This window comes from Pelodiscus sinensis, chromosome 2, assembly GCF_049634645.1.
Source record: "Pelodiscus sinensis isolate JC-2024 chromosome 2, ASM4963464v1, whole genome shotgun sequence".
NCBI classification, from domain to species: Eukaryota; Metazoa; Chordata; order Testudines; family Trionychidae; genus Pelodiscus; species Pelodiscus sinensis.
This window is the reverse complement of record NC_134712.1, coordinates 79,656,423-79,678,261: the sequence shown is the minus strand read 5'-3', so window position 1 is coordinate 79,678,261 and position 21,839 is coordinate 79,656,423. Positions and strand designations below refer to the sequence as shown.

The following is a 21,839-nucleotide window of genomic DNA, read 5'->3' as shown; positions in this document are numbered from 1 at the left end:
AAAGAAGTGAATGGGAGATGAGGGCTGGAATCTTGGAGAATTGGGAATGAGCTATTGTGCCTCACCTGTTTATCATTATTTGTATTACTGGTTGCCAACGCTCCAATTAGATCAATTTTTTGTGCTAGGAACTGTACAAATGTAGTAAGAGACAACCCCTGTCCCAAAAAGCTTAAAATCTGAAGGAGCAAGTCAGCCAAAGGTCTGGTGAGCGACTATGAGAGAAGCAGAATGAATGACTTGCTTGAAAATGGCATGTTAGTTTCATGGTTTTTTTTTGTTGGTGGTATATATTTTTAAAATGTTAGGTGGGGGTTTTGTTGGGAGGGGATTTGCTAAACAAAGGAAGAGAAGGATTTAAAAGAGGTAGTGAGGAAGAGGAGTGAAAGGGCAGATGGAATTGAGGCTAAGTGAAGAGTCTGTGGAGGAGCAAATGGAAGAATTGGAGAGAACGGCCAGTCAGGGCACAGTGGAGGGAACATGTAGCTGTAAAAACTAGCTGAACACTGTTAACACCATCAGCAACCAAGAATCCCTGCTGAAGTTGCTTGTCTTTGTTCCTGCTGGCTCAGTTTCATCTCTAGGTCAGTGTTTTTTGAAGAACAAGAGCCCAGATCTTCAAAGGTATTTAAGTGCCTAACTCCCACTACAAGGATCTTTGAGCACAGGCACTGGCTTCCTCTGTACTAAATCCCCTGCTCCACCCCAGGTCCTGCCCCTACCTGACCTCTTCCCACAATTCCCTCCCAGTCCTGCCTCGTCCTGCCCTGCTCTACCCCAGGCTCTATATTCTCATCTTTCCTAAGTCCTGACCCCTGTACCACCCCTTCCCTAAGCATCCACTGTCCTTGCTACTCCACCTCCCTTCCAGAGCCTCCTGAACACTGCAAAATAGCCAATTGCAACAGGTGGGAGGGGAGAGAAAGAGGAGCTGGCTGCAGGGGTGTGCTAAGCACCCACTAACTCTTTTTTTCTATGGGTGCTCCATTTAGTCACCACAAGGATGAATACATCTGATGGCTATTCAGCAACCTGTAATAGTGGGTTGTGACTGTCCTCTTTGTGCGCAGATATTAGTGTTGCCAAAAAATACACAGGCATGTAAGTTTGCACCTGTAACAAAGTCAATACATACAGAGACTGAACTTTTTGCCACTAGAATTGGTACTTCTTGACTGGGTCTGAGACACTACAAGTTGAACCTCTCTGGTCCAGGATGCTCTGGTCAGCAATACCGGACCCCGGATATTGCTGGAACAGAGCCCCAGCACGGGACAGCAGAGTCCTGGTGCCCAGGGGTAGCCTGGGGGCTGCGGAGTTCAGGTGGCTCTGGCACTGTCTGCAGAACTCCAGCGGCCCCGGGACAGAGCCCTAGCACCCCGGAGCAGCAGAACCAGGGACTCAGGAGCAGTGGAGCCCTAGCAGTTCGGAGCAGCTGAGGTGCGGTGGCCCTGGGGCTGTGGGGTCTGGCAGCCTTGGGATAGTAGAGCCCCAGCAGCCCCAGGACTGATCAAGAAGCTAGGATCCTGGGGTTAGGGGAGCCTGGCAGAGAGCTAACCTCCCCTGGTCTGGCAAACTCCCACCTTTGGACCAGTCAGGTCCCCAGAGGGCTCCAACCTGTAGCATAGAATTCTGAGAGGAATCCTGCCTTATTGCATTGACTAGCTTTGTTAAATCTTTAACAATGCAGCATCTTTCAAAATAAAGATTTATATTAAGGGTGAAGTAAATTTTTGAGCATTGAATAAGGTTATATGCAGTTCCCATTAAGTCAGGGCCAACATCATTAAAGTTCTTTGCAAATGGACATTATTGAAAGATGTATTTAAAGGAAACAGTGGATGTTATTGCTACTAGAGATTGGTATTATAGTACTGAGTTCTGAATGCTTATGAGTGAGTTCTAATGTACTGTAAATCCAGTTTTCATGGGGTTTATAAATTAGCTGTTCAAATCTGAGCTGAAACCTGACACAACAGTTTTCAGTCCTGATTGCTTCATTGTTCCTTGAATTGTATCTTTATTTGGTTTTGAAAACTGGTGTGTAAAGTTTTGTCTTTTTTAATGTTCTTTAACTTAAACCTAGGGTCAGATTCTGCCCTAGTTAGTGGGTGTGCAACTGCTCTAGAAGTCTATCAAGGTAGAATTTGGTCCAGAAGTATTTCAGGTCCTCCATATTGTTTCATTTGTTAAATAATTGAACTATTTGCTTTTGAGAGGTGGCAAATGGATGTGCTCATGAGCTGCTTTCCACAACACATTCTGGCTGCCAAGAATTACTTTCATAAAACACAGTAGTAAAATTGTAACAATTCCATTTAAAATCATACTGGATCCAAAGAACCCACAGATCTGATGCATTGCCAGTGAAAAGAGAGAAGTGGAGTGGTTATGGGATATATGACTAGGATGAGTTTGGCAACCTTTATGTCTTCGGGTCAAATCTTTTCTTACTTGAGTTCAAACTGGGTCACAAGTAGTCCATGATTAACATGTTGAAGATTCTAAAAATAAGGAAGCAAAAATCTGGTGAGTAGAACACTGCAATTTCTTACTTTGCCTCCAGCAAATTAATGAAACCAGTGTCTAATTTGTTTTAGATTAAATGAACTCGCTCTGTTAGTAGTGCTCAACCCCTGCTGAACTGCCTTATTGCCTCTCCCTGTAAACATTGTACTGTAACTTAACTCTCTAATTGTATTTATGAAAGATATGACAAACAATATATAAAGTGTTACCAAAATTTACAATCAGAGTCTGCTCGGGTGTAGCTGCTGCCTAAGTTTCAAAGTTTTTGAATCTGAGCCCTTGCTTTCCATTGATTTCCCAATAAGATTCTTATCCTGGTCACATTTCAACTGTAAACTCTTATGTCTATACTGCGGGGGGTTTTGGGAGTCCCGGAAAAACTCCGCCATGTCCAAGGAACACATTTGCTCTTCTGCAAAAGGTGGAAGAGCAAATGCGCTCTTTCGGGGAGCCCTATATATACCTTGTTCTACGAGGAATAAGGGCTCTGCCGAAAGACTTTTCTGCCATTTGGCCCCATCTAGACAGGGCCAAATGGCAGAAAAACCTGTTCTGGAAAATTGATCAGAAAAAGCTATGCAAATTGCAGAGCACAACTTGTGTAGCTTTTCCCGACAAAGGACTGTAGTCTAGACCTAGCTAAAAAGTTGTCTTCAGTGGCTCAGGGACTGAGCACCAAGTGTGGCTTGAGTGGAAAAACTGCAAGGATGTATCTGGATGGAAAAAAACTCTATTTTTCTCTTTCTTCTGTATGCTTAATACTGGGTAGTTACTTTTAAAATTTTGGAACAATTAACACCTTCTTTCTTTAGCTGAAATCCCAATGTTTGTAGATCCTCCTTAAACCGGAGCTCCAGCTGAAGCTAATGGAAGCTTTGCATGGGCAGGAACTTGTATCTTTTTCTTTTTCTTCTAGAGCTCCCAATTTTTAGTAAATCAAAGCATTGATACTAAGTAGTGAAATACAAGACTGTGACCTGCATTGATCATGTCAGCATAGCATTATTGACTAAACTGCTGAAGTCCTGTGCCAGCATATTCTAGGCTTAGTAGAAAACCTTGAATGTCCGTCTGTTCCAAAATCCTGATCAGGAATCTGGATTGGGTTTCCATAAGTCAGGTGTGAGGAGTCCTCAGTGCACCATCTGTACATAGTTTGTCAGTTATCTGCTGATGGGCCACAAGATGGCTTGTTTACCTGCATGTCCGTAGGCCTGGCTGATTGCAGCTCCCAGTGGCTGCTTTTCACTGTTCCTGGGCCCAGCCTGCAGCACTTCCCACAGCTTCCATTGGTCGGTAATGGCGAACTGCATCCACTGTGAGCTGCGGGGCTCTGTGCTTGTGGATACTCAAGGTGTTTCTACACTGCAATGATTAACTTGGACTGCAATTTATGTAGCTTATTTCATCAATTGTGTATTTTATTTTGAAATAGGGAATGTCTACACAGCAATTATTTTGAAATAGAGCACTCTTCCTCCGACTTCCCTTATTTCTTGTACAATGAGGGTTACAGGAGTTGGAGTAAGAAGTCCTCCAGCTTGACAGTATTTTGACACTATTTCAAAATAACCACCTGCTGTTCAGATGTGGACTAAGTTATTTCGGAATAGAGCTAGTTATTTTGAAAGTGTTGCAGTGTAGATGTACTCTGTGTGTCTACACTGCACCGTAGCTTGAAATAAGATACACAATTTGAGCTATGCAAATCGAGTCTCTTATTTTGATCTTATTTTAAAATAGCGTATTTAGTAATTTGGCGCTGTCTACGCTGCTATTCCAAAACATCCCTTACTTCTTGTGGACATCAGAATATCGAGCCCGTTATTTCGAAATAATGGGCTTGCTGTGAAGATGTGGGATAGCACTGCAGTGCAGACATTGCCAGAGAGTTTGATTATCTGAGGCTGCCCGCCAGCAGCTAACCCTGATGGACCACATGCAGGCTGGAGGTTCCTCACCTCTGCCATAGGGTATTAGATATCCGTCTAATCTGTGTTTTCTATAACATTTTGGTTTTGTTTAGTATCTAGCCAAGCTCATACAGGAAAGCTGTTGCTGTGCTATAGGGGGTGTGATCAGTGACATTCCATTAGCTGTCCTAGTGGTTTCAAGGTTGGATTGCCCAGAGCTCCATCCCCCCTAAGGGGCAGTCTGAACTGAATTATGGCTGCCTTCTTCTGCACTGGCAGGGAGTTAGCTCTTTTTCAAACTAGGTGGGAGGCAGGACACTAACATTCAGGTAGTCACAATGGCAAGTTCAACTTGATTAAAGAGAAATATGCCCTTTGTGTTTTTTCATTTTCATAGAGTGCTTTAGGGACCTATTTAATGAGATTTTTCTTCAGTGACAAATAACTTTTAAAAACAATCTAACTTAAAAACAGCAATAAACTTCAAGGTTAAGGCTTTCATCCTGCCAAATGTTGCTCAACTACACTTGCATAGCCTCTGAAACCAGAGGGATTGCACAGATGTCAGTGAACAGATTTGCAGAAGTGCCAACCCCGGACACTCAATCATAGGCATAGGTTTGCCAGATAATTTAACAAAAAATCTCGAACATGGCAGGAAAAAATGGTTGAGCAAAAATGGAGCCAAAGTTGTTCAGCCCCCTTTGCCCCCCCCCCCAAAAAAAAAACCCCACCGGCCTTCTGTCTGAGAAACAATACCGGACATATAAATTTTATCTCTTACTGGAGAGGGGCCAGAAATAATGGACTGTGCGGGCGAAAACTGGACACCTGGTAACCCTATTTACATATTTTCCTTTTCAGCCATGAAGGCTAAAATTGCTTTTTAAAGAAAACTAAGCATCTCCTAGAGTCACATGACTCCAAGAACAAGGGCTTTGAGAAAAGCACCCATTTTTGCTGGGCTGCTTATAAAATCTCTAGAATTGGCAATGCTTGAATTCAGTTCTCTGTTCCTAACACAGCTGAACAAACCTAGTTCAGTACTGATCAGAATGGGTTCCAGAACCACAATTTGAAAGCCACTGCCTTAACCCAAAGTGGGTCATGACCTCATTTTACTGGGGTCTGCTGGGCTAGCTGGGGCAGGGGCCAAAGCCAAATTCTGGGGGCTTCAGTGCTGTGTGACAGAGCTCCAGGTACAGGCTCCTTGCCTGCTGAAGCCCTTACACTTTGGCATTGGGGCCTCACCTTCTGCTTGGGATGGTGTGGCTTGGACTTTGATTTTGGGCCCCTCCACCCAACCTGGGGCAGCAGGGCTTGGGTAGGCTCATGTTTCAGCCCTGCCTCCTGGGGTCACCTAGTAATTTTTGTTGTCAGAAGGGGGTTGTAGTACAATGAAGTTTGAGAACCTCTGGGTTAAAGAGTGGGGGAAGGAGTTAGCCTTAACTCTGGGTTTATGTGTATCTATTTGTTTCTCAACTTCTGTTTAACACTATAATGTTGAGTTAACCCTGAGTTCTGATTCATGTCACTGGAAGAATTCTCATTCCATGAAAGGATGTAGCTTTAATTCAACCATCTCTCTAATTTAACTGCATATACAACTGCCATTGTTTGGTTTGTTTTAAAAAAAAAAAAAGTTTGCTTATATTTTCACTCATAATAATGGAAGGCCAAACATAAAGACTTGGTCCATTCATTATTTTGTTCCCAAAGAAATAGATTAATCTGCTCTATAGAGTAACGAAAAGGAAGCTCAGACTTGCTGACGGAGTCCCTACACTCTAGTTACTTTCAAAACAGCATGAACACACACCATAATTAAGAGACTTATTATGAGCACTGTAAAGTCCTTTTGCCTTCAAGCAAAGGAAAACCATAGTCTTCAATAAATCAGTGTAGTGTGTTGCACAAATTAAAAAAAACAAACAATGGTCTAAGGAAATCTAAACTTCTGGCAATACTATTGGGCAAAACAGGAGTAATGACTTACACAGTCCATCTAGTGTTTTAGGGAAGGAGGTGGGACTTTCTGAAAACAAGCATAGCAAATTAACCGTGTCTTTCACATAAACATCTTAGATTCTTCAGCACTTTAATTGTATCTGCACTGTACAAAAGTAAAATTTTCCTCAGAAAAATAACTACATAAATGACATATTTTTGTTCAAACTAGTCTTTTTATATATTTAGACAAATCTGCATACATTAATAACTATTTCTTTTCTACTTTTAACTCTTATTGGCACTGCAGAGACAAGACAGGAAAGGAAGAGCTTCTTCTTATACATCATTAAATGGACTAGTTTGCTAATTTTCAATTAGTTTTGTCTGTGCACAACTATCAGTGAAGGCCCTGCTGAATCTTTATTGCTTGTGATTAAATTTGCTAAAAAAGGTAGGGGTGGAAATGATGTTACCACTGAAGAAAGATCTTGGAGTTGTGCACAGTTCTCTGAAAACTTTTGCCTTTAAACAAGAAGAGCAGTGGGAAAACTACAACCAATAAGCAGATGAGCCAGAATGTGCTGAAAGGAGTACAGGCAGAATTGTTTTCAACTGAAGAGGGCAGTTAAGAGAAACTACATAATGTCTCAACTTTCCATTGCTTACTAGTCTTCAGACTTATCCTCTTTGTGATATGGTAGGTTGTATAAACCACTTGCTAGGCAACAAAGTTACAGAATTACTTTGGGGCCAGCCAACCCTGCTGCAGACACCTGCAGCAAATGCTCTTTGGTGGAGGAATGACAACACTGGGAAATACCTGCAAGGCAACAAATTGGCAATCCATGACTCCAGCAGCACAGAGCAGAGGGAAGGCCAAAATCTCTAAACATAAGGGCCATACTGAGTCATACCAAAAGTCATCTAGCTCAGTATCCTGTTTTCCGACAGTGGCCCAGAGGGAGTGGACGGACAGGTAGTCATCACATGATTCCTCTCCTGTAGTCCATTTCCAGACTCTGACAAACAGAGGCTAGGAACACCATTCCTATCCATCCTGGCTAACCGTCATTGATGGACCTAAGTTCTATGAACTTATCTAGCTCTTTTTTTGAACCCTGTTAAAGTCCTGGTCTTTGCCACGTCCCCTGGAAAGGAGTTACTCAGGCTTACTGTGCTGTGTGAAGAAAAAATTCCTTTTGTTTGTGTTAAACTTGCTACCTCTTAATTTTCATTTGGTGACCCCTAGTTCTTATCTTATGGGACCAAGTAAATTTTTTCATTATTCGCTTTTTCCACATCAGTCATGATTTTATAGACCTCTCTCATCCCTCTTTTCTAAGCTGCAAAGTCCAACTCTTTTTAATCTCCCTTCATATAGGACCTGTTCCAAACCCCTAAGCATTTTTGTTGCCCTTCTCTGAACCTTTTCCAATGCCAAGATATCTTTTTTGGGATGAGGTGACCACATCTGTACACAGTATTCAAGATGTGGGTGTACCATGGTTTTGTATAGAGGTCATACGATAGTCTCTCATCTATCCCTTTTTTTAATGATTCCTAACATTATTGGTGGTGGTTTTGTTTGGTTTTTTGACTGCCACAAAGGGCCCTCCCTGAGGGAAAGGAGAATCCATCCCAGAAACACAGGGAAGGAAGCATTTCCTTTTACTCTGCATATGGACATTAGTAATCCCATTTTATTTTCTTGGTATGCGCTATCCCAGAAGGGGAAGCCTTGGACTAAACTGTGGCAGAATAGAAAATGCTACCCTACTTGGACCACTGAGAGCCTTGGTTACCGGATCACTGATACTCAAAGGCACCACCACCACCATCCTGAACATTAGGCCACATTTCTCTATCTGTTCCTGAGGGAGGATGATTACAATCCCCTATGGAACTGTGCTCAATTTTGTCCAACAGGTTCTGTCTCCCAAAATTCTTGTAATGAGTTTCCTGCAGCTTCACAGGAAATAAGAATGTACATTCTTCTCTCTTCCACATCACTTGCTTTGTTTGCTTAGTGTTTTTTTTTTTTTTTTTAACTTCAGTGCCTTCTGGATCTCATCATATTTTAGTGCCCTTTTTATGTCTTATGAGAGAGGTGCTATTTAGGCATTCCTCTGGCCCCCATTTCATAAAATAAGCACAGTAGCTTTCTAGATAAAGTAGATATTTTTGACAGAAAATTTCTCTACAGGAAGTATGAACATTCCTCATCCAAGGGGCCTTTTGGATCTGATTCATGTCTTTTTCCAGGAAACTTTCTTTTGTGTGTGTGTGGGGGGGGGGGGGGGGGAGGACCCCTTTTTAATTATTTACTTGTAACTAATCATTCCCAATATAATAAATCTGAAACAGTGAGTTTCCTCCCTGCTGAACTGCATCTTCAGTCATGTCCAGCCTGTCCTTCTAAGATAATTAATACAATAATAAATTTAAGTTTTACCTTTTGGGGAAGACAGACTAAAAGTCTATCACGTCTAAGTATCTGGGTGTGTGGTTCCCTCCCTCCCCCAAGGGTTCTTTGAGAACTTATTTCTACACTTATCAACTTGACAGTATCTATTCCTAGCGACCAGACAAAAATGATAGTCTTAGCAGCAGCACTTACAAAAGCTTTGAGGGAGACAGTTTTGGCACTGAGGCAAGAGAAGGGGCGATTGCAGTAGATGACCAGGACGTGCATAAAATGTTGGCCAAGAGGAATGATGGGATCTTAGCTGTTGTATAGGAAGAAGCAGCAAAATTTAGAACTGGCTTGGGCATATGGGTCAAAGTGGAAGGCCAAGCCAAACATGAAACCAAAACTGTAGTCTGAAGTGACAGGGTAAGTGGTTGTGTTGTCCACCATGATAGAAAAATGGGAAGAGAAATGAGTTCAGTCTTGCTCAGAAGCCTGTTATATAGCGTTTTTTTGTGAACATCAGTGCCAGTTTCTCCTGAAGCTCTGTGTAGTGAATGCCCCAACAGTGCTCATGTGAAGAAGCTGGATGTTGACTGATTTCTGGTCACTTTGAAAACTCTACCCCACCAAAGAGGATGCTAATAAATCAATGTATAAAATTCTGAAATCTGGCAGGATGCAGGAGAGTTTGGGGAAGCGGTTTCTTGTAACCATGGAAAGACTTTTAGGAAGCTGCCACAAGTTCTTGCATTCCTTCCGTATACCTCCAACTCAGGATCCAGTTCAGGGTATAGACAGCGCCCACCTCTTACACAGCTATCTGTAAGAAATGTAAGGTGGAAGAGTTAGAGTAGTAGGTTTTGAGCTGTACTTGCCAGTGTGTGGATGTTAAGTCCTGCAAAGTGATGCATTCTGTGAACATCACCAAACCAGGCAATATCTCTACCAACTCTTGTGGGAGCCATTGGTGTTTGGGAGTTAATGGATTAGTAGTATGCCCACATAAGTCTGATATCTGGGCAAGAGTAAGTGGTGGATGCCCTCAAAGTAGTTTGATGTGAGTGAATTTTTCCTGAACTTGAGCCTGGAAGGGAAACAACTATGCTTCATCTCCAGATTTATCTTCTCTGGATCTGGCTGTGTAATGAAAGTATCCAGGAGGAGGTGGGGATGGGAGGGCAAGGTGGGGTATCAGTGACTGCCAGTGTCAGCCTGATTTCTGTGATGCAGACCTGGCTGGTTGACTCATAGGTGATTGGACTGAATCACAAAGAATCTACTGATCCTCGTCAGGCGGTGGGCCCCAGGGATTGTTTGGGGCCTGTATATCGTATATATTTTGTGGCTGCACTTGATTGAATGAAAATTTCTGGTAATCTGTCCAGATACTGGCTGGTATTCCTGTTTACTTCTTTCTGTTATAACTTGTCCTGGGAAAGATGTAGGTTGGGGTTAGTGTGCTTATGTGCTTGCTAGCAATGGCAGTCTGTGTCGGCACACCCAGAGTGATAGCAGTCTCCTAGGGGACTGAGTTAGGGTGAGCGCCTTCTGAAGATTTGTAATTGCTCCAGACGCAGGTATGTTCACACTCCTGGGCACACTGTTGATGTTGGAAGGACGGAAGCTCTGCTTCAATGCAGTGGGAAATGGGGTTGCAAATGGGAAGACAGACATGAGGCTACCCCTTCTTTCCCTGCTCCCAGGCTGTGTGCTGGTAACTAGCAGTGTGGGAGGCTCCCCACTCTGCTTTCTCCACAGAGTAGGGAGGAGACTAGAATAAAGGAAGTACTGCTGGGCCAGGGCTCCATGGCTGGGAATTCAGCTGCTGAGTGAGTTCTGGGTCTCTAGAGAAGGGCCTTGCTGGGAATGGGTGGAAGAACAGGGCTGATGGAGGGACGCTAGATACATATCTTAAAAAGAGAGAAATTGTGATATTGCCTATTTGTTGACCATGGTCCATTTCCTTTGTGCTGCTACTTGTAGGTGGGAGTGGGGAGAAGAAATTAATAAGCCACAGGCCTGAATACCACCCTCTTGCTCCCTGTGCCAAAGTGAAGCTGAAAAGGATTAAATACACTTATTTTTGTTACCCTTTTTGACCTTGATCAACTTGTCAGTTCAGTTGCCCACATCTGAATGAGGTTTATCTCTTCAAGTGAATTTAGTGTTCAGGAAAGCTGATGGATTGATAGCCCCAGCTTCAGAAGCCTTCTCTATCACAGGAAGAGCACAGCCCAGGCAAGCAGTAATGTAAGCTTTCCTCAAAGACCTTCCTAACGTGCCTCTGCCATGACCTGGAGGGGACTCTGTACAAATTGAAAGGTGATTCAGTCTTGGTGCCTATTTTGCCTTGCTGAGACTGCCCACCAAGATATACTAAGTGCCAGTTGTGATGAGGGATTTGTCTGGTAAAATCTGTACTATGACCAGGAATTTTAATAAGTCCATGAACAGCCATCAGGTGCTAACTTATCAATTGGTTATTTCTGCTGGTGACTCAAAGGAAAAAGGATCCAAGTATCATGCAGTAGCCAAAGACTGGGGAAAGTGGTGATATTTTCATATACCAATGAACAGTAATATTGATAAACCCAATTAACCTTTCACATACAATGTTCAGTAACCTGTTGTCCTATACTGTGCATTCATATCTAATCTTAGCACTAACTCTGTGCATCTGTCTTTCTGCAGACGACTTTGCAGAAGAGGAGGAGGTGCAGTCCTTCGGTTACAAGAGGTTTGGTAAGTAGCAATAAATCTCTTACCTTGCTCTTTCTTATTACTCACATGAAGTCAAAAAGGTGTTACAAAAGGTAGCCATAGGTGCTGGTACTGGGCATGAAGTGGTTTCCATCACATACAGGGTTTGTAGTTTGGTTCAGTGGCTCTCAGCCCACTACTATTAAAAATGCTTCCAGCACTACTACTGACAGTAATAAACAAGTATGGGAACAGACTCCTCACAGGGCTGATGCAAATGTGTAAAGGAAATGCGCAGTATGGGTACATCTACACTGCACTACTTCAAGATAACTAGCGTTATTTCTAAATAACTATGTGAGCGTCTATACAGCAATTCCGTTATTTTGAAATAATTTCAAAGTAACGGATGGCTTATTCTGACTTCTGTAAACTTCATTCCACGAGAGTGCCTATTCTGAAAGAGCTTTTTCGAAATAAGGCATGTGTGGATGCTCTACTGCTACTATTTGAAAATAGCCCCTAAGCAGGGCCATTCTAAATTATTCCTCCCTAGTGCCTCCTGGGGCTCTAAATTGAGAGAGCTTATTTCAAAATAGCACCTTTACATTAGGGAAGCCTGCCTCGGACTAATTTTAAGGCTTCCCTACAGTGTAGACGTGGTATTTCAGAATAACTGTTCTGGAATACCTTATTTTGAAATAGCTGTGCAGTATAGATGTACCTGTAGGACCAGAAACAAGTTAGACCTGGTAGAGGCATCTTTGGTAAGTGTATCCTTCAGAAACAGACTTGAGCTAATAGTCCATAGTTTCTTAACATCAAAGAGAAAATATTTCTGTTTTGTTTAATTTGAAGCTTGCACTCAGCAGAAGTGAGTCTCTGCTGGTAGTTTAAAAAAAGAAGTACAATGTCGTGCATCATTGCTTTCTCATTGGCAATTATACTTCCTTAGGCCTGTAAATGACTAGCTTACTTCTCAGGAATACGACAATGGGAACTATTATGGGCTCTTGCAAGACATGGTGACAATTTAGCCCAAAACTCCCCCATCCTCTATTTCTCTTTATATAAAGTCATTAGAACAAGATAGAAATAAAGGTACATGTTGCGTACTCATCAGAGCTTAAAAGTAAGTCCTAATAACAATTTCTCATCACCACCTTATTTACTTCTGATTTAATGTAGTACAGCCGGATACATTATGAATTGCTACTTATACAACAATGCTATTGAGTGTACTTTAATAACCTAACATCTGATCTTTGCTTGTTATAAATGTCTGTTGGGTGGCACTTATCTCTGGTGCACACAGTTGTGAATGAGGGCTAATAGTCAGACTGTTTCCTATTCTCAAGGGACTTTTTTCTCTCATTGGCAACTACCTTTTGGAAGCATTGCATGGTCACCCAAGAAGACAAGCAATCACTCTACACTCTGCGGTTGCTATTGGGATTGCAGGCAAAATAGTGTGAACACACTGAGCCAACTGCATGTAGATGCAGGGAAAGTTCTGTCAAAGTTGACTAATAGTGAGATTTTTTTTTTTTTGAAGGGGAACATAGTCCAGCTTCCTGTGCAAAAGCTGTCAGCAAATTAGGACTAAATGATTTAGAACAGTTCTCACTACAAAGGCAGTTCTCCCTCTTGGTATTCACACCTCCCATCAGCTGCTGTGAGTGATATCCACTGGTCCTACACTTGATAAGTAACTCCCTTCTTTTGTTATAATACTCCCAGCTCCATAATTTTCATTACAATTCATCTGATGAAGTAGATTTACCCATGAAAGTTTATGCCATAATAAATCTGTTAGGGTGTGTCTACATTGCATCCATAGCTCGAAAAAAGCTACACAATTTGAGCTACACAAATTGCATAGCTTATCTTGATTCAATTTCAAAATAGCTTATTTTGTAATTTGGCACTGTCTCTTCAAAATGATGGGCTTGCTGAGTCCATGTGCCACACAGTAATGCACCATGTGGTTGCACATGGGCTGGACATTGTGCTGCAGTCAGTGCGAGTGACAGTATAGACGTAGCCTCAGTCTCTAAAGTACCGCAGGACTCCTTGGTGAATTCAAAAGGAGTAGTGAGGAACATTTGTGGCATAAGGAACTGGCGTGTTTGGGAGATGGGGATTTTATTTGCTCAACCTTCCCCCTCCCCTCCCCTCCCCTCCCCTCTCAGAGCTTACTCCAGAGATCTCTGCTGTTTGACTATTTTGGACAGGCCATCTCACCATAGGGCTAGTATATGTGTGTTGGAAATTTCATCAGACCTATCTATCCATCTTTGCTGGATCAGGCCCTGGAGTAGCAGAAGATTCCAGAGAAACCAGGAGAGAGTACCCCTAATCTTCTCACCTCTGAGAGACTATAATTCAAAATGAAATATAAAAGTAGTTGCTCTCTAGGTTTCATGTTTGCCTTGCAGTACTCAACGTGGTTTTGTAATGTTTCTGTGTGTAAACCCAATTATGTGATATAACATATTAAAATGTTAAATGGTTTTTTCCTTTACCCTGCTTGGTGTAACACTAAAAATTATTCATTTTGCCCCTTAATGTCATAAAGCTCATATGAATATTTTCTGAACCGCTCATGGGAGAAAAGAAAAGTAGTGTGGCATTGTTAGTAGGAAGAGATTTCTCATACTTGCTGTGACAGGAACAAAGGAAAGGCTAGTTGCATTTCTAGAAAATAACCTTAACCTCTCCTTACTCAGAACAAAATTCCAGAGCTCTTTCTGCTCCCCAGTTTTAGAAAATAACCAGTCTTTGGTGTGGAACAATCATATCTAAGAAAAGGCTCGGACACTTCATACCCAGTATTCACACTGCAATGAGACTTTTATATTTCTGAAATGCTCTTCAGCCTTCCATATTTTTTGGGTGTGAATTGTCAAAGATAATTTGTTGCATGTGCAGGCCATTGTTTGCACATTTTATCTGTCTTCAGTATACAAACACTTATTATTTCTGGGAGTATTATGCATCCAAAAACAGTCTATGCACAGTATTTTAAAATTCTGCAAATTTTGTCAAAATATCAGCACATAAGTTACCAAAATAATAGAAAGTGGTATCATTTCAGAATTCCTGTCAGCAAATATGCCTGTAACAATACAAACACACGATTCTCTATTCTTGGAGGGAAATTAAGGAAACCTCTATAACAAGCAAGTTCCTGTTTCTCTTCCCCTTCTCATCCTCCCCATCCCCCTTGCCCACACAGTGTCTTCTATGTGTGAGTTGGGCTTTGCCAGTCCAGCAGCCCTTAGTGGCGGCCAGTGGCACTACAGCCTGTTTCTGTGGAGGAAAGGAAATTGTGTAGGCACAACATTAATTATTGAAAAATTATGCAGTGATACAGAATTCCCCCAAGAGTAACATAAAATTAGGGTGAGGATGTGCTGTATTCATAGCAGAGGGTCAACTTCTTGGTCTTGAGACTGGCACCACTATTCATAAAGGTAAGCTAGGATCTAGCCTGGACCAGTCAAACTCATTAGCACATCAAGGTTAATTCTTTAAGTAGGATACTGTAATTTAGCATAGGTGCACAGGTGTGGGGCAATAGCATAAGCACCTGACTGGGAATCAAGAAGTCCAGGAAATCCTGGTTGCAATCGTTAGTTTACCTGGTCAAATCGGTACCTGTTTTTCCCCATCTGACATGAGGATTAGGTATTATTTATGAAGGTCTTTGAAGAGGAAAACCAGAGTGCAGGTACTAAGTGGTGTTTTGTTTGTTTTTAATTTATACATTATCTGGATGTTGAATACTGACTCAAGTCAGTCAATTAAATCCTGCTGCTACTGACTTACAAACCCTAGAATATATATGATACAGAATAAGGGACTCTAGAGCATTATTTCTCCATGAGTCCCTACTATAAGCTGCTATCATACTCTGAAATACTGTAAATAGTACATAGCTGTGCTCTTAGTTCTTCAGTTTTCTGAGACAGGCAGATATTGCCTCAGGGGCAGAACAGCTGTTGACTTCAAGGGCCCTTGACTCCACCTTTTTGGGAGGAGGTGGGGCTTGTTTGTCCTTTTTGGAACATATAATGTTTTGAGCAGTAAAAGAGCCAGAACACTGTTGATTCCATGAAAAACACTGGTAGAAGTTTAGTGTATTTAAAGGCTTACAGTGAGTAATTGCTGGCAGCTGGGAACAGTTGTTGGTCAGCATTTGGCAAGCAAAGTTTTGACCAAACTGCTTCTCCAGAGTTCAGCAAAGAGGATTATTAGGGGATTTTGTTGACCGTAGTTCATTCTGCAAACAGAACAGATGGATAAAGGGGAGGGAGACTGATAAACCTTATTACACTCTGCACTCAGTTTCATTGATGCTCAGTGGTAGAGGAACACATCCTGGGGGAAACTTTGTTTTTGGAGAAAAGCTTTAAAAAAAAAAGACTAAATGGTGCCCCATCCTGCCAAAAATCGACAAACACCACTTATCCTTTCTGAGTCTTTCCCTCCCGCCCTCTCCTGTAAACTAATTTTAAATTTATGGTGTTACCAGCTTTAACTGGCAAAACATTAGCTAGCTATATTAAGCCATAAAGATGTTAAATAACAACCAGGGCATAATGTGGCCTTCTTCAAGATGCTTTAAAAAGTATATAATTTTTCTCCTAGTTTTTATTTAAAGCAAAGAACAAGTTGTTGTAGGGAGCCTGAAGTCCTTTTCCAGCTGAGTGGTGGTTGAGGCTGTTTACTTCTTTCAGTGGATGTTGCAGATGTGCAAGAACTGCCAAGTGTGAGCTATCTGCTAACATGCCTTCCCTTTGCTTTTGACTCGTGTGGTGAGAGCACACAAACATACTTTGTCACCATTATTACTTCAGTCAGTCATGTTGTGAAGCTACTTTAAAATCTAATCCATATACCAAGGGTGGGCAAAAGGGCCTCCGTGGGCCGGATTTGGCCCACCAAGCGGGTTGATCCAGCCCCCGGAGGCCAGGGCTGCTCCCCTGGCCAATTAGGGTCTGCATGCAGGGGAGCGTGTGAAATTTCCTCCTGCCCTGCGAGGTGCACATGGCACTTTGAAGTGAGCTGTGCTCCCCGCAAGGCAGGGGTAGGGCAAGAGGAAGCTTTACACGCCTCCTGCCCCTGGCCAATCAGGGCCTAGGTTTTTGTGCAAAAATCAGTGAGTTTCAGTGCAAAAATACAACCACCCTAATGAGTATTTTTTGCTTTTGTGCTGATGCTTTTGCTTTGAGCCAGTGAAGACTCTTGATTTCTTTTATTGGTCTAGTTGTCCTCCGGAGCTGTCTCTCAATGGAGAGCAGGAGTGCTCCCCCCACTTTGGAATTCAGCATTCCTGCATGAAGTTGTGCGCCCCTCCCCTTTAGCTCAGTTCTGACAGCCAGTGCTGTCGCTGCTCTGGGACATAAACATCATTATTGGAAAATGCTCCTGCTGGCTCCCATAATGCAAACAGAGGTAGGTTTGTCAGAATGTGCTGTACCAAGACAGGGAGGGAGTTGGGGGCTGAGGTCAGTATCTCCCCTCCGTCTGCCTCAGGACTGGTTGTGTCCAATGGCTTTTTCACATACACATCCACTCCTGCCACAATAATTTGCTTTGTGTTTCGGAGCAGTACATAGTGGTATAGCTACCACAGTGCCCTCTTATTGGCAGTGCAAGTGCCACATAGGTAAGCATGCTCCAACGTCTGTGGAAAACAATGTAAACGCAAAGCAGTGCTTTTCTTATAGCACTTATCGATCACTGACATCTTTCAGCAAAAAAAACCTCAGCAAGTGTAAACATAGCCTGAGTCCCAAATATTACATATTTATATTTTAGACATAAATAGTAAAAAATACTATGCTTCTACCTTCAATAGAAGCTTTTACAAAATCAAACTTGAAATGAAAACTATAACTTACAATGGAAAAACAGAACTATTCAATAAATAAAACTTTACATTTAATAATCACAGGAATGAAGAGTTGGAAGGAACCTCTAGAGGTCATCTAGTCCAGCCCCTTTCACTGAGGCAGGACCAAATATACTGCCCTAGACCATCCCTGTCAGGTGTTTGTGCACCTGTCCGTAAGAACTTCTAGTCATGGAGATTACATAACTCCCTGGATAGTCTACTGCAGAGCTTAACTATCCTTCTTGTTAGAAAGCTTTCACTAATATCTAACTTAAATCTTCCTTCTTGCAGATTAATCCTATTATTTCTTGTCTGACATTCAGTGGACATGCAGAACAATTGATCATCGCCCTTTTTATAAAAGCTCTTAGTTGAAGGCTATCCTCAGGTCCCACCTCAGTCTTCTCTTTTCACAACTAAACACAATTAGTATTTTTAAGCTTTCCTTTTAGGTCAAGTTTTTTAAAACTTTCATCCTTTTTTATTTCTCTTCTCCAGACTCTGGTTTGTTCACATCTTTCTAAGGCTTTGTGTGCAAAAGTGGACACATTACTCTGGTTGAGATCTGTGCCAAGTATATTGGGGAAAATCATCTCCTGGTCTTATAGATGACCCTGCTTTTAATACCCCTCCCCCCCAGTGGTACAGGTTGGACCACCCTTGTCTGGCTCCCTTGGGACATGAGTGGTCCCAAACAATGGAGTTTGCTGGATGAGGGTAGGTCAAGACTCCCTACCCGGACGTAGGTTCTGCTTTCAGGTGGGGCTGTGCTTCCTGCCTCCTGCTGCTACCTCCAGATCCCCCATCACACCAGCCCCAGACAGAGCCTCTCTTCTCCCTCCACGGTGCCAGTACAGGCTGCACATCCAGCTGACTCCAGACCTAGTTGGGGCTGAGCTCCCTGCTGCTAGCTCCAGATAGGACTGTGCTCCTGCACCCTGCCAGTAGGCTTGCCAGGTGTCCAGTTTTGAACCAGACAGTCCAATATTTTTGTTTCCTCAGCAGAAAGCTCATTGAGAAAATGAGACATTTTCTCAATAAGATGTAATGTAGATTGTGATGTAATGTCAAGGGTATCCGGTATTTTTGTTGAAACCATCTGGCAACCTTACCTGACAGTCCCGTCTCAGGCTATGCTTCTCACTGTGCCAGCCCCAATCAGGGCTGTGCTCCTGACCTCCAGCCCTGGGCAGGGCTGTGCTCTCCCCCACACTGGCATGTTGGGGCTGGGCTCCCCACTGCCAGCCCAGCCCAGGCTATGATTGTCAACTTGGCCAGCTGGGGCTCTCTGATCCAGCAATATCTGTGGTCCTGTCGGCGCACAGATGTTGCTGGACCAGAGAGTCCCAGATTTTAGAGGCTCAACCTGTATCTTTTTTTTTTTTTGTAGCTGAATAACATTATTTGCTCATACTCATTTGTGATCCACTCTAACCATGGGATCATTTTCTACAGTTCTGTTACCTACATAGTTATTCCCCATTTTATAGTTGCTCATTTATTTATTTTTTTTCCCTTTCTTCATGTAGTGTTTGGCCTTATTGAATTTCCTCTTGATGATTTTTAGATCAGTTCTACAATTTCAGTCGTTTTAAATTCTGATCCTGTCCTCCAAAATGCCTGAAACCCCTCCCAGCTTGCTGTCGTCTACACATTTTATGTGTAAGTGTCACTCAATTATCCAAATCCTTAATGAAAGGAAGCTCTGTGAACTGGCATCAGACCCAGAATAGGCCTCTGTGGCACTCCTCTAAATAAGTACACATTTTTACTATAAAACAAAACAGTTCAGATTAGTATCATTGTAAGCATGTGTTAAAATTCCCCCTTTGGCATTTTCTGCTAGTTTCAGAGGACATTTATTCAGCTTTAGAAAGAGCATTTATTCATTAAACACTGAACAGTCCACCTCCTCCATCCCAGAACTCGACTGTTTATCCCTTGATGAATCCAGTCAATTGTTCAAAACTGTAATGACCTGCAGAAAATGCCTGGCATCAGTTTGGCAATGTTTACTACATGCACACAAACCTGAGGCCTTTGGGGGGGGGGGGGGGGAGAGGAATCCAAGTTCTAAAAGTTTGAGGTGACTTCCTTCTAAAGGCCAATGTTGGAAATGGTCTGAAAGGCCAATGTTGGAGGATTTCCGTCCCCACAGATCTCATAATTCAAGAGGGCATTCTTCTATGTATATTGTGACATGGAAAGTTAAAAGGGGAAAGGGGTGGCTGTACGTTAATTAAAGACTAGGTAAGCTGAATCAGGCTGCCACAAGGCCTCTTTAAAAGCCTTCCCTAAGGGAAAGGGTGGGGGGGGGGAGAGAATTGAGGAGCGAACAACCAGGTGATAAGAAGAGTCAGAGGAGCAAAACAGGAGGAACCACCAGCCCTGCTAAGGTTGTAGGGGGAGGTGAGGGGCTCAAGCAGGGAGTGTTGAATGGCTCCCTATCCCTACAGGGCTAGAGGAGGGCTTACTACTCAGCTGTGACTGGCCCAGGGCTTCAGCCCAACACTCCATTCTTCATGCTGAGGGCCAGGAAGGTCAAGCGCTAAAAACTCTGCAAGTGAGTGTCATGCTGCAGCCCTAAAACTGTGGGGTAGTGGACAGAACAGGGGTCAGGGACCCAGGAGTGGGACTGACTTTGCCACAATATGTTTGAAAACTTTGTAATGTTCTTTGGGCTGCCTCTAATAACAAAACCAGTAAAGTCTGGCAAGTTACTTCCAGTTCAGTGATCTGGCCATATTTATCATATTATAAAATGTTTCTGTTAATTACAGCCATGTAGAAGAAAACTTCCAATACAAAGTTCTCGTCCTAGCATGAATAGCGTCTGAAGTCAGTCAAGCAGAAGCCAGGCTTGACTTTTCTCCTCTGGACTAAGGAAATATTCCCACTGTGGTTGGTGACTGTCCATAGATATAAATATAAAGAGTTATCTTTTCAGAGGATTTGATTATGTAACTCAAAGGGCTACATAGCCCAATGGCTCTATGGACGGTTTGGCAGATGAACTTGACTTTAAAAAAAAAAAAAAAAAAAAGTGCTTCATGGGAACAAATGGACAGGAGCTGCTATAAACTAGCAACATAGCTTACCTGGCAAAACACATTTTTGAGATCAGCCCTTTCCAGTAAGCCTAGTTATTATGCAAGCCCTTGGAGATTTCTTCCATTGACTTTTAGTAGTACTTCGTGTGCTTGCTTTGTATACAAGGACCATTTTGTTTTCCAAAAAAAAAAAACCTCATTCTGTCACTTTACAATGTATGCTGACAGTATTTAGGCACTTTGCAAGGAACTGAACTTCAAATATGAAACAATTGAGGTGTGTGTGTGTGTGTGTGTGTGTGTGTGTGTGTGTGTGTGTGCAATGTGAACACTTCAGAGGAATGTGGGGGGGGGAGGGGAACAACCCATCAAAGTTGGAAAGTTTGAACACATGCCTCCGATGTTGTCTACACTAGTATAGCTTCTATATTTTACCAAAAGTATGCATGTTAAGTGGATAGATGATGATCCAGTCTTGGAATATGAAATTACATAATCATTTCATGCCTAAACCGAAGAAAACTGGCAGATCCTGACCATGTTTGCAAGTGTTGGACTAGTTACTGAAACCCAAAATGTTAACAATCTTCTGTCCATTTGCATGTATACTTATTCAAGCAGCCATAAAAACTATTGACTCTTCTAGGTTAATCTGCCTCTGTACAATGGGGCCTGCAAACGTCTTATAACAGGCATTTCTTTTTCTAATCCAAACCTGTGAAAACACCTCTAAGCAACTAACTTAGGTGACTCAAGTCATTCCAGCTTTGTGTTCTTATGTAAGCAATCTATTTTTTTTCTTGGTTATGGGTTATAGTCAGACTTTCTGAATGCAATGAAAGTTTACGAAGTTGTGCATATTTCATTTTCAGGCCTAACCTCTTGCCTGCTTTTGAGCACCTTCCGTCTGTTTACAAGATGTGTTGAAAGGAGAGAGATACTCAGTATTGCGTATTTTGTGTCCCCTTCTCCCATTTTCTTGTATTGGGGCTGGACAACAATCATGATCTTGACTGTTGTGTTTTACATATTGGATAATGAAAAATGTTGACTATCCAGTCTATCTTGATGAAGTTGCTTGTCCACTAAATCAGTCCTATAGAGGGGGTACTTTAACACCTACTTACTACCAAAATCCCTGATCTAAGCCACACAATCACATGTGATACTATGAGTTCATGTTCTTACACTGATTCTGAACTATACTGCTTTACATAGGGACTAAGGCACTGTCTTCAGATAAGATAATTCTATCTCATCTGAAAACAATACAAAGCGAAAAGAATGGGAATTAAAGATGAACAGCTACTCTTCAAGAGAAAGATGAAAATGACAAGTTGTTACTGACTGTTAGGTTTATGTTTGCAATGCTTGTTGTAATTCCA

The 21,839-nt window shown here is 42.3% G+C and overlaps 1 protein-coding gene across 1 annotated transcript in view; it reads left to right on the top strand.

The window, feature by feature from the left end:
- Positions 1 to 21,839, top strand: part of COLEC12 (collectin subfamily member 12) — a 131,587-nt gene that overhangs the window by 5,724 nt on the left and 104,024 nt on the right. The window contains exon 2 of the mRNA XM_014581524.2: positions 11,494 to 11,544. Within this exon, the coding sequence (XP_014437010.2) occupies positions 11,494 to 11,544 (51 nt within the window). The remainder of the gene's footprint in view (positions 1 to 11,493; positions 11,545 to 21,839) is intronic.